This window comes from Protomyctophum bolini, assembly GCF_963924005.1.
Source record: "Protomyctophum bolini genome assembly, chromosome: 5".
Lineage (NCBI taxonomy): Eukaryota > Metazoa > Chordata > Actinopteri > Myctophiformes > Myctophidae > Protomyctophum > Protomyctophum bolini.
This window is the reverse complement of record NC_137866.1, coordinates 2,059,089-2,072,740: the sequence shown is the minus strand read 5'-3', so window position 1 is coordinate 2,072,740 and position 13,652 is coordinate 2,059,089. Positions and strand designations below refer to the sequence as shown.

At 43.7% G+C, this 13,652-nt stretch overlaps 1 protein-coding gene across 4 annotated transcripts in view; it reads right to left on the bottom strand.

Annotated features, from left to right (window-relative positions):
* sdcbp2 (syndecan binding protein (syntenin) 2) overlaps positions 1-13,652 on the bottom strand; it is a 66,783-nt gene that overhangs the window by 37,563 nt on the left and 15,568 nt on the right. For all 4 annotated transcript variants that reach the window (XR_013964031.1, XR_013964032.1, XM_080763440.1 and 1 more), the window contains exons 2-3: positions 12,657-12,708; positions 4,786-4,978 (exon numbers count right to left, since the gene is read on the bottom strand). Coding sequence is in view for 2 of the 4 variants with exons in the window: in XM_080763440.1 (XP_080619566.1) it covers positions 4,786-4,978; positions 12,657-12,707 (244 nt within the window). In the remaining 2 variants the exon portion in view is untranslated. The remainder of the gene's footprint in view (positions 1-4,785; positions 4,979-12,656; positions 12,709-13,652) is intronic.

The following is a 13,652-nucleotide window of genomic DNA, read 5'->3' as shown; positions in this document are numbered from 1 at the left end:
TAATGTAGTCTCCCATCTCCTGGAGGTCTGGGTAGAGGGCTGGGGTTGGAGGGGACAGAGAGAGAAGAGAAACATTCAAATTACATTTGAATAAATTGCTGCTATACTTGCTACGCAAATGCAAAAACATGTCAAAGCAAAAGTATAAAGCTAACGTTACCCAAAGAGTTAATGTAACACAGCTCTGTTTACACCTTTATATAATTCCTATTTATATCCGATGTTTATTTGTAAATACATTGTGTTATTTTGATTGTCTTGTTTCACTTCTGCTTTGGCAGACATTTTCTCATGCCAATAAAACTTATTTGAGAGAGAGAGAGAGAGAGAGAGAGAGAGAGAGAGAGAGAGAGAGAGAGAGAGAGAGAGAACACAAACTGAAGTAAAATTCGGCAAGTGGAAAAATAAGACAGTTCAGTTATTATTCACATTTAAAGCCAGGCGGTTCATGGGCGGCCCATTTACCCGTGACAGGCAAAAACTAAAAATAAAAAGGACCCAAAGAGGACCCTGTGACGCTTCTTGAACCTCTTTATCGTCGCATCTTTCACTAGCATGAAGAACGCTAATCTGCTAAACTAACCGGAGCGTTGCGCTATGTATTTATAGATCTACTAACACGCGGTGCCTCACCTCATATCACCTCATCTGAGTCGTAAAGGCTGATTTTATACTTGCTGAAAATAGCCGATCTACAAGCTGTCAATTTGAAGCTATGATTCCCTGCTTTCATGAAAAAAAACGACAATTCAAAAAACTCCACTGGCAGTCCCTCAGTCAAATCCTAGTACTTTTAAAATCCAGTAAACAACATTGGGTGGTTTCGTTATAACAACATTCAAACTAACTTTCCAGCTGAGCCTTCTGGGTGTGTGTTCTTGTGGGCTTACATCAATAACACTATATTAACACATTTAGTACCGGAACTGCATCAAAATAAAGGCTCTGCTTGTGCCAGAGTAATCGCCAGAGTAGTGATCGCTTTTATTTTGAAAGCCATGAACCGGAAATACTTTCTTAAAAAAGTTGACTGACAAAGTGACCTCACAATCTCCGATCATCTTAATATATTTATATACGCTCCAAAAAGCGTTCATATTTTGCGGGAGAGACGGATGAGGAGCAGAAATGAAGCGCCAGCATATCGATCCATTCATCACCACGGAGAGCGCCCTGGATGCAACCAAGTGTAAAATGACTTGTGTCTTTTACTTATACTTGTCCACTGTAGTCCCTACCTAACTTTTTAGTTTTCGTCAGTGAAAACAAACGTAGTCGACGAACATTTTTCGTCTTAGTTTTAGTCGACGAAATAAACAGTGCGCTCCAAGATGGCGGCTCCCCTAAAGCGTTCACGTGTTGGGTTTCTCTCCCTCCTCCTCCTCATGTTGATTACGGTCTAGTGAGTCATCACACATTTACATAATATAAATATATATGACCAGATTTGACTGAGAGCCTGCCATCGCGCAAATTCCAGCTTTTCACCAGAGGAGAGAAAAACTACAAAAACAAAATCTTTATCCAAAATAAGTTAAGCACAGGCAGACTCTTCACATACTAGAGCATGTCTGAAATAAGTGTCAGAGCTGAAATCGACATGTAAATATGAAATAAATGCTTAAACGTGTAGCTAGGTGTAATGTTAGAGACCACAGAAGACATGCAAATATGAAATAAATGCTTAAACATGTAGCTATAGGTGTAATGTTAGAGACCACAGAAGACATGTAAATATGAAATAAATGCTTAAACATGTAGCTATAGGTGTAATGTTAGAGACCAGGGAAGACATGTAATTATGAAATAAATGCTTAAACATGCAGCTAGGTGTAATGTTAGAGACCACAGAAGACATGTAAATATGAAATAAATGCTTAAACATGTAGCTGGGTGTAATGTTAGAGACCACAGAAGACATGTAAATATGAAATACATGCTTAAACATGTAGCTATGGGTGTAATGTTAGAGACCACAGAAGTGAACCTTTCAAGCCTGTTTTCTCAACTCACTGTTTCTCTGCCAGACATTACTCTATAAGCCATATCTCCAAAACCGGAGGGTCAAACTGAACAACCAATATGTCAATTTGAAGCTATGATTCCCTGCTTTCATATGACGAAAATTTAATTTCACATGACAAATCCTATAGTACTTTCAAAATCCGGTAAACAACATTGGGTGGTTTCGTTATAACAACATTCAAACTTTAACTTTCCAGCTGAGCCTTCTACTGTAGGTGTGTGTTCTTGTGGGCTTACATCAATAACACGTGTATTATGAAAAAGTAAACCCTTAAAAAGCCGATTAGATTTCCCTGCGTATGAACCTGGACTTTGAGTCTAACAGCGTGTAAAGGAATTATACGTGAAAGAAAGCAAACACTCCACCATCAAGGTGTGTTTTGTATTGTGTGTGTCGGAGGTTATCTCCACTAGTCTGTAATCGCTGATCTGGTTCTTTCCTGCATGCTTCGTTAACCTCTCGCTGCCCATTTACAGCACACTGACTGACGGCAGACACAGGTCCAGCTCTCCAGAGGACAGTTAATGAGCAGCTTGTGTTATTATACCACTGCTACAGTACACCGAGTACAGTAAGACTGTCCTGGCGTCAGCCATTCAGTTCCTGACAGGAACGGCCTAACGTCTGTCTGTCTGTCCTCCTCCTCCCCCTCCTCCTCCCCTGGCCTGTCACTCCTCCCTCTCTTCCTTTCGGTCCCCCCCCCTCCCCCCCCCCCTCCCTCACCCACCCCCCGTCTTGAGTCCTGCCATGTCCTGGCAGTGCTGCCAGAAGTGCTATGAGTCTCCATGGTGACTCATAGCTATAGCCACTAGCCAGCTAGCTACCATAGCTAAAACAAAAGGCCGAAAGCCCCACAGGACTTTAATAGCATCCAAACGCACGACTAGACCAACACACTCCATAAAAGCAGGGGGTGGAGAGGTAGAGAGAGAGAGAGAGACCAGAGAGAGTGAGAGAGAGAGACAGAGAGAGTGAGAGAGAGAGACAGAGAGAGAGACAGAGAGAGAGAGAGAGAGAGAGAGAGAGAGAGACAGAGAGAGAGAGGGAGTGAAAATGTGAAGAATTTGTGCTTTCTGCTCGTCCCTCCTCGAGTCCCCCCCCCCCCTCCCCCTCCCCATGCACATCTTTTGCCTTCCTTTTTATCTTTTGTCTCACTCTGTGCCCTCCCTCCTCTTCAGTCGGTTAACTTTCGCCTCTCTCTCTCTCTCTCTCTCTGTCTGTCTGCCAAATTCCCTTCACTTAATAACAGACCATGGTGCCCCGCCCGGCCTGCTCTCTGCAAAATAGTCAAACCGAAAGGGTTTCGAAGATAAGATGAAAGGGATTGGGGGGGAGGAGGGGGTGGTGGTGGCAGGAAAAAGCGAGACAGAGTTGGAGGTATAGGGAGCGTGGGAGGGAGGGAGGGAGGGTAGGGCTAGAGAGAACACAGATTATATACATACAAGAGGGTCTGTTTCCCTCCCATCATAACCCTGAATCCTGGACCCGACCTCTGTGCCACTGCCCCAAACGGCCCTCTCACTCCTCCTGACTCCACACGTCTTTATCTGTCCTCCTCACAACCGAGCAACAGAACCCGCCAAGAATAGAGAGGTTCAGCAGGACAGACCCCCCACGGAGTAGTCTCGCGTTACCACGCTGCTGCCTCTCGCAGTTTACAAATGCTTCCGTCGTACAGTCTGGAGCAACGGAAGCTCTGATCACGAGTAAAATATAAATGCTTCCGTCGTACAGTCTGGAGCAACGGAAGCTCTGATCACGAGTAAAATATAAATGCTTCCGTCGTACAGTCTGGAGCAACGGAAGCTCTGATCATGAGTAAAATATAAATGCTTCCGTCGTACAGTCTGGAGCAACGGAAGCTCTGATCACGAGTAAAATATAAATGCTTCCGTCGTACAGTCTGGAGCAACGGAAGCTCTGATCATGAGTAAAATATAAATGGTTCCGTCGTACAGTCTGGAGCAACGGAAGCTCTGATCATGAGTAAAATATAAATGCTTCCGTCGTACAGTCTGGAGCAACGGAAGCTCTGATCATGAGTAAAATATAAATGCTTCCGTCGTACAGTCTGGAGCAACGGAAGAGATATCATTAGTCAAATATGAATGCTTCCATCATACAGTCTGGAGCAACGGAAGAGATATCATTAGTCAAATATGAATGCTTCCATCATACAGTCTGGAGCAACAGAAGCTCTGATCATGAGTAAAATATAAATGCTTCAGTCATACAGTCTGGAGCAACGGAAGCTCTGATCATGAGTAAAATATAAATGCTTCCGTCATACAGTCTGGAGCAACTTCCGTTTCGTCTTTACAGTCGCGCACATTTATCCCTAATATAAATAGAAATCATCTAAGCATATATATAGACAGAAAAGGAAATGCACAGAAATAGCAGCTTCCTACTCGGATTTCGGGAGGTGTAGTTCCAGACTCTATATAGCATTCAGCAGATTGTGGAATAGTTGTGTGGCTACGCGAGACAACTATTACAACTATTACTAGACTACCCATGGAGGGACAAGGTAAAAAAAATAACACGCCGCGTATCAGAAAAAGAGGATGGAGAGAGAGACAGAGAGAGAGACAGAGACAGACAGACAGACAGACAGACAGAGAGACAGAGAGAGGAGAGAGAGACAGAGAGAACAGACACAGCCAGACGCCTGTGGGCTGCGGGCATAGATATACGCAGGTCTATTTTTGGGGGGGGGGGGGCTGTCCTGCTTCTCTCTCAATGTTTGTGGGACTCACTTGTCCCTTGCGGGCCGAGGGTGTCGGGCATAGGTTGGGCGTAGGTTCCCTCGGGCTGGTATACGGTTCCCTGAGGCTGGTACGTTCCCTGAGGCTGGTACGTCCCCTGAGGCTGGTACGTCCCCTCTGGTTGGTAGGTTCCCTCTGCGATGGCGGGCACTGTGGAGGTGGTCTGGGCGAATTGGGCCTGGGCCTGGGGAGAAAACAGGGTGAAGCTGTATGTTGACCTTTTTTTAATAAGATATTTTTTTTGATGCTTACGCCTTTTATTGTTTTTTTTTTTTTTTAAGGGACAGACAGTAGGACGACGACAGGAAACAGGAGAGAGATGGGGGGGGGGGGGGGAAGACATGCAGTAAAGGCCGTGTCGGGCTCGGGAGTCGAACCCGCGACACACTTGATTGATTGAAATATTTATTAACAGTTTGTAGAATTACAGTACATTTCAAGCACAAACTCAATACAGAGACTGTTAACTGTGAGTGGACGACCCAATTAAGCGTTACACTTGTTTACAACAGGGTCCACATTGTTCAATTCATCAAAACATTTAGAGACATACAAATAGACACTTCTATGTAGTTAAAGAAGAGACCATATCACTCCTTCACTGGCCTCCCTACACTGGCTCCCGGTCAAATACAGAATAGAGTTCAAAGTTCTTCTTCTCACTTACAAAGCTCTCAATGGTCAGGCACCACAATATCTCAAGGATCTCATTGATCCCTACAAACCAAATAGAACAGCAGTGCGTTTGCAATATGCAAACATGCTTACTGTTCCAAAAATATCAAAAGTTACAATAGGAGGCAGGGCGTTTAGGTCCCAGGCACCGCAGCTGTGGAACCTTCTCCCGGCTTCGGTCCGTGGGGCTGACACGCTCTGCACATTCAAGACTAGGTTGAAAACCTTTCTCTACGACAAAGCCTATGGCCAGACTTGTCTCCGGGTCTAGCTGGATACCATGGTCGTTGAAAACTAAAAAAAAACTAAAAGGAAACTACATGAAAACCAACCTATGATGACTAAAACTATTTGACATGAAATGGGTTGTAACGATTAACAAAATCGACATACAGTGAATATGAAAACATAACCATCCTACAGTAAGTCTCTCTGTACGTCAAACTGTAGTCAGATATACAGTTAATATGAAAACATAACCATCCTACAGTAAGTCTCTCTGCACGTCAAACTGTAGACAGATACAGTGAATATGAAAACATAACCATCCTACAGTAAGTCTCTCTGTTTGTCAAACTGTAGACAGATATACAGTGAGTGAATATGAAAACATAACCATCCTACAGTAAGTCTCTCTGTACGTCAAACTGTAGCAGATACAGTGAATATAAAAACATAACCATCCTACAGTAAGTCTCTGCACGTCAAACTGTAGCAGATACAGTGAATATGAAAACATAACCATCCTACAGTAAGTCTCTCTGCACGTCAAACTGTAGCAGATACAGTGAATATGAAAACATAACCATCCTACAGTAAGTCTCTGCACGTCAAACTGTAGCAGATACAGTGAATATGAAAACATAACCATCCTACAGTAAGTCTCTCTGCTCGTCAAACTGTAGACAGATACAGTGAATATGAAAACATAACCATCCTACAGTAAGTCTCTCTGCTCGTCAAACTGTAAGCAGATACAGTGAATATGAAAACATAACAGGCCCAGTAAGTCTCTCTGCACGTCAAACTGTAGCAGATACAGTGAATATGAAAACATAACCATCCTACAGTAAGTCTCTCTGCACGTCAAACTGTAGACAGATACAGTGAATATGAAAACATAACCATCCTACAGTAAGTCTCTCTGCACGTCAAACTGTACCTGCAGATACAGTGAATATGAAAACATAACCAGCCTACAGTAAGTCTGGTGTTTTAAAGCATTATGTTTTACTTTATTGAAAAAATAGGTGTTATTTTGTGCAAAAGCGCATTATTGGCCATATCCCCTACCATAAGCCCTCAGTGATTATTATTTTTGCGTGTATATATCCTCTCTTCATAATGTAAATAGTATCCCAAGCGGCCATTGTTGGCAAGTAACTCAAGTAATATACAACTTTCAGTAATATTATTACTTTTTTCCCCAGTAATAAAAAATACGGGGAAGCAGATTTTTTGCTTCTACGGGCCGTCGGCATGGAACAAGCTCCCACTGTACCTTCGTCAGGCAGCCTCTGTAGACATTTTTAAACCTCAGCTCAAGACCCACTTCTACAACATTGCTTTTAACTGATCTTTTATTTTTTTTTGTTATTCATGTCCTCACTGTATTGCATTACTGCTTTGTTTTTTAATGTCGTTGCCTTGCTTTTCTTTTTTATTCTCCATTGTTCTGTAAAGCACTTTGAGCTGCATTTCATGTCATGAAAGGTGCTATACAAATAAAGTTGTATTATTATTATTATTATTATGTCCGCGATCGAGACGTTTAATTCAAATGAGTGTACAAATGGACCCATCATCATGTGTACACTATACAGTACACTTAACACAGTTAAATAAACACTGCAGAATAGGGGAGGGGGGACTGCTAATGTTGAAAATGCAAAGTAGGACTTTTGGGGACAAAATATGCAATTACTGGAGGCGAGAGAAAAAAGTAATAAGTAACTAGTTACTTTTCTCAGGGAGTAACTAATAAGTAGTGTAACTTTATTCCTTTTTTTTTTAAAGGACCACTTCACCACTTTTCAACCAATCTTCATATAATAGGTCCTCACTAATAATCATGGTAAAATGAGACGATTTTTTTCTACTCAGTCTGTGTCTCATAGGAGGGTGGTCCTTTAAGTAATAAGTAGACGCAAAAAAACCAAACATATGTCTTTAATGACAGATGTCGCCACTACGACCAAAATGTTTCCGGAAAACCGCTAGCCTAGCAAACCCAGTCGTCTCTGCTCTGGGAGAAGAACAGAACAGCTGGTTTTTATGTTTTCATTAGGCGTTCCATCATGCTCGTTCTGAGCACGGCTAGAAGGCTGTTTCAACCAATCAGATTGCTTCCTCGAAATGACCCGTTGTATAATTTGCATTAGCCATTGTAACAGGCCCCGCCCCCCCAGTCAGGTTGGACTTGAGTAGCAACAGTTCTCCTGAAAACATAGACGTAAAACAGACAACAGTAGCCTGTGCTACTTTTGAACATTTTTGAAAAATCTTGAAATTGTTTGAAATGTTTTGAATAATTTAGATTTTCATTTTTTTTTTTAAACACTGTACTTAGTTTTTTTTATATATATTTTTTCTATCCCACGATTTTGTAACCCATTTTTCACCTCTGTGTCAATCATCTAATGTGATCCTGGGCTCTACACACCCTCTGCCAACCTGGGGAGAGCAACGGACTTGAACTCATGCTTCCTTCATGCCTGAGTGTCCAAGTTGCTCCTTTACACCTGACAGGGGGGAGTTTCCCTGGTTGGACGTAGCGCGTGGAAGGAACACGTTATTCCAACCAGTTCCTTTCCCCTCCATCAGGCGCCCCGGCTGGCCAGGGGGAGGCAGTTTAGAGACCAGGATTACTGCATGTTTTTTGTGAGGGTACCTACCCTAGGGGACACGGGGAGAACATGCAAACTCCACACAGAAAGGCCCTTTCGCCTTCGGGTATGGGCACTGATGACGCGGAGGAGGAAACACGCCGCCAGCACCCACAGCGTCCCGAGCGGGAATCGAACCCAGGACCTTCTAGCTGTGAGGCGACAGCACTACCAACTGTGCCACCGTGCCCCCGACACTGTACTTTGTCAGTTGGTCGTCATGGCTGCCAGTTCCCACCTGATGTTGTGTGGGAGTCCAGACTGCTCCAGACCGTTCTGGATAACTGCTAGCTTACATAATGTCTTCAGGCTAGGACTTAAGTGTAAGATATGTACGATGAGTCGTGGTCCAAAGACGATGATGCGATCTCCCACAATGCAACAGCACAGTTCACCCGTCCAACCCGGCGGTTCTTTCCCCTTGGGCTCAACCTTCTTCCAGGAGAAGGTCGTGGAATTTAACTTCCACAGATCGTTGAACTGCCGTCTCAGATCAAAGTTGAAGCCACTAAATATGTACAGTTCTCCATTGTAGGAAAAAGCTGCATGACCGTGACGTTGTTCTGGAACATGCTGCTGTGCAGAAGGCGTGCTCAGCCAACAGTTGGTCTCTGTGTCAAACACTCTGATGTTGTTGTCCTGGTGCCCTGCGCCCCCAAATACAAACATCCTTGTCCCGATGATGGTGGCACTGTGAGCACGTGAAGCAGGAGGTGGAGTTCCTCTGGTGTTGATGACAGACCAGACCATTGTGCTGGTGTCCAACTTGTACATGTCATAGTATTCAGTCAGCTGGTTGTGTCCTCCATGGATAAACATGACCTTCCTCAAGACACAGGCTGAGTGTCTCAACCTCGCCGCTGGAACAGTTCCAGATACGTTGGGCTGGAACCATCTGTGGGTGTCGACATCAAAGGCATAAAGAATGTTGTCATCGTCCCCCGCGATGGTAACCCAGTTGTTGTCTTCAGCCTTTGTCTTACAGTTCACCATCCCTCCCCAGATGTAGATGATATCTTCTATCAGTACAGCTGTGTGTCCGTAGCGCATGGAGGGAACCTCAAGGGAACATTGTCTTCTTCTTCTCCTCTTCCTCGTCACCGGGGGCAACGTCATCCAGCACAAAGTCACTGTGTTGAAGACGTGAACATCAACCTGATCCTTGTTGCTGTAGGTCTTCTCCTCATAGAAGAACCCTCCAAAGGAATACACCTTGTCCTCCACTGGTCCAGCAGAACAACCGAAGAAGACGTGGGAAGTCTGTGGTCCTCTTTTCAGAGGCACCGACCAGTTCAGCATCTCGATGTCGATCTGCTCGTATTGGCTTTCTTTGTCTGTCTCTTCTCTGTCTCTGGCTGTTTGTCTGCGTCTTGATCTGCTTACGACAAACTCTGTTCCTGTCCAACTCTCTGGATGTGAGCGACATCTTATATAGGCTGACACAGCTGTGGTCTGATGTCACTCACAACACAAACTGACGTCATGAATGTCGAATGACACCGATTCGCGCAGGTATTCTGTCTTCAAGGTTCCATAAGAATCCACTGAATTCTGATCCTGGAGTTCAGTCACACGAGAGAGACTCAGAGTAGAGCCGCCCGCTTTTTCTTCGCCTAGAAAGGAGCCAGCTTAGGTGGCATCTGGTTAGGATGCCTCTCGGGCGTCTCCCTATAGGGAGGTCTTCGAGGCACGTCCCACTGGGAGGAGACCCCGGGGCAGACCAAGGATCACGTCCCACTGGGAGGAGACCCCGGGGCAGACCAAGGATCACGTCCCACTGGGAGGAGACCCCGGGGCAGACCAATGCGCAGTTGGAGGAAACACATCGACTCACTGGCCTCGGAACGCCTCGGGATCTACCCAGGAGAAAGTCACTAATGTTGCTCTGGAGAGGGAAGTCTGGAGCACTCTGGTGGAGCTGTTGCCCCCGCGACCCGACTACTGATAAGCGGTTGAAGATGGATGGATGGATGAGAAAAACGCCCCAAAAACGCCAAAGGTTTTTATTCATTTTTTGAGCGGCGCTCCCTAGGGATAGATATCGTTAGGATTCCTGTGAGTTCGGTACCAATTCCGGTTCTGCTTATCGATTCAGGTTCTTAACGGTTCCATATTTCGGTTCCAAAATGGTATAAAATAACTTAAATAAGTGGTCAAATGTTTATTTAACTAAAAAGCTCAATGTCAATTTAAGATAGATAGATAGATAGATTTATTTATTTTTGTGTCATGCACCAAAGGCGCCCAGCCCACATGGACTTACAGGACACACCATATCATTGCTTCAATATTACATTGTGTACAAGAAACAGATTTGTTTTGTTGTTATTCCCTTTTTTTTTTCCTTTTACACAAACAAAACATTCTGCCTTACTTCCCACGCCCTGCATAAAAAGTCTGCCAAAGCAAAAGTACCTTTCCTAAAACAAAATTCCAGTTTTTCATAGTCCTCCAACCAGAAAAAGTTAGCACAGATGGTTGTCATTTTACAAAATGTCTTAATTCTTCATATAATGGGCAGTAAAACAAAAAATTAATTTCATTTTCAATTTATTTCAAATCACACACTAGACAGACTCTGTCCTCCTCAGGAGTACCAATGCATCTACCCGTTTCTAAAGCTAACGGTAAGGTCCCAGAATGCAGCTGTGCACAAAAAGATCTCTGACTTTTGGATATATTTTGTGTAACATAAGGATCAGGGCCATAATTATTTTTAATAAGACGATATGTTCTTAGTTTTGGTTTGTACCATAATTCAACGGCCCAACTCTCCTTATACCCAAGGAACATACAGTTCTGTATTTCATGAATATTACAGCGTAGTCTATTTAAATAAATAAATGATGAATTATTCTTAAAGAATAAAGACTTTACTTCATTTGCCCAGGGGTAACCATTAGAAATGTCCCAGTTCAAAATCTTTTTTGGCAGTCTGTCATCGGACATATAAACAAGTCTATTCCAAAGTCTCAACATCTCACCTTTGTGTCTGATATTTGCGGGCATCCATCCCATATCGCCGCTAATAGCCAAGATAGGCGTGAGCTTATATGAACTCCAAGAAATGACCGTATGGCTCCATTTTGAATTGTGTTACAACTTTCATTGTTCGGAAAACCCCATACACCGGAGGCATAATCCGAAACAGGGCTGAGTGATTTGTTTGTGATTGATGCAACACACTCCATATTTGGGTAACATCGTGACACACAGACAGACAGACAGACAGACAGACAGACATGATCTGCTAGGTCTCATAGTTAGTGCTCACTGCGTTCGCAATCATTTTGTACATTTGTTCAACAAACCGACAGGGATTATTTTCCTTTTTTATATACAATCGACTACATTGATTTGTCTGCATGGTGATTAACCACTTAACCCATTCTGACCTGAGATCAGATTCATACGAGGTTTCCACTGGACACACACTGGTCTGATCAACCCATTCTGACCAGAGATCAGATTCTAAAAAATGTCAGTCGTTCTTCGATTTTTCAAAAATAGCAGACCTACAAGCTCGTAGCGCGCCACTCGGTGGCGCGATATGAGCTTGTAGATCTGCTATTTTTCAATAGGTAAAGCATAACATGATGCTATAACACCAAAATGGGTTCCCGGTCAGAATGGGTTAAAGCACTGAATTACGCAGTACTTCGACTGTACAACAAGCAGCATGCAGGAACGGTGAGAATAGCTTTTCATGCTGTAGATCTGATATAGTCATTGATGTCTTCTTAACCCATTCTGACCTGAGATCAGATTCTAAAAATGTTCTTCTACATCCTGACAGTTTTCTGAAAAAGCCTATGTTTCTATGTCAGTCGCAGACCTACAAGCTCGTAGCACGCCACTCGGTGGCGCGCTACGAGCTTGTAGATCTTGCTATTTTTCAATGGCTAAAGCATAACATGATGCCAACACCAAAAAGGGTTCCCGCTCAAAATGGGTTTAATAGTTGATTGATCGGAAGTCAAATCACACACACAGACTAATATAACTTTCAGGGTATAATTGATCATGTCGCACGGAGAGAACATAAAGATTTGATCTGATCGTTTTAATTTTAATCTCTTTTAGCCTTTCGGCTAATCTTTCCAGAGAGTCCAGTCAGGAATAAATGAAAACATTTACAGAATTACATTACATTACAAAATACACGGATGCTAAAAGACATGCAGTCATGAAGTATCACAGTGAAACAAAAGTACACACACACACACACACACACACACACACACGCCAGACCCAAAAAACCAGCCTCAGAATGATTAAATAAATAAATCCTTTGAGTCTTACCTTCATCACCTTGTCCACCTTCAGATCCTCTAGGGACGGATACAGAGACATCCTGCGGACAGAGAGATGGAGACTGAATCAGAGACATACAGAGACATACAGAGACATCCTGACAGAGGAGAGAGATGGAGACTGAATCAGAGACATACAGAGACATACAGAGACATACAGAGGAGAGAGATGGAGACTGAATCAGAGACATACAGAGACATAGAGACATACAGAGACATACAGAGACATCCTGACTGAGGAGAGAGATGGAGACTGAATCAGAGACATACAGAGACATACAGAGACATCCTGACTGAGGAGAGAGATGGAGACTGAATCAATGACAAGAACTATAGGTGTGAAACAGGAATTGGTTGGTGTATGTGTGTGTGTGTGTGTGTGTGTGTGTGTGTGTGTAAGGGCACGGGGGGGGGGGAGAGGAAAACATGTCTCTGTGAGATAACAACAACCCAGTCGGAGGAGACTTCGACAGAAAGGTTCTACAACGCGGCCAAGAGTGTTAATGAGATTGTTGCTATTCGATTAAGTCTGTCCTCCTAATCCTCCTGCATGCCTGTGATCCCTCTGGTCTACTCTGTGGTGGTGGCAGGTTAAAGGACAACTGTTTTAGGTTGTTATTAGAGAAAGTAAAAGATGAGTGTTCGTTTTCTTTCATGTGATGCTTTCTTTCGTTTTAGGGATTTTAGCTGTTTTTGACAGGGGGGGGGGGGCATTCGAGCATGGGGCTAAATTTGTCATGTCCGTCCGTCCGTCCGTCCGTCCGTCAGTATGTCTGTCAGCCCTCAGCGCTGTTATGCAAGTTTCCATTTCACTTCCCTTCTGTTCTGTTCTCAGTCGCCGTCTCGGTTTCAGAGCGACGCCCGAACATGACGCACGCTAAACCTCCACCTTTCATCTACTCTAAGTATGTACGACGTACTGGACAACGACATGACAAACACGTGTAACTGTTGTAGTAGTAGGTCATGTATGTTACTGGACACT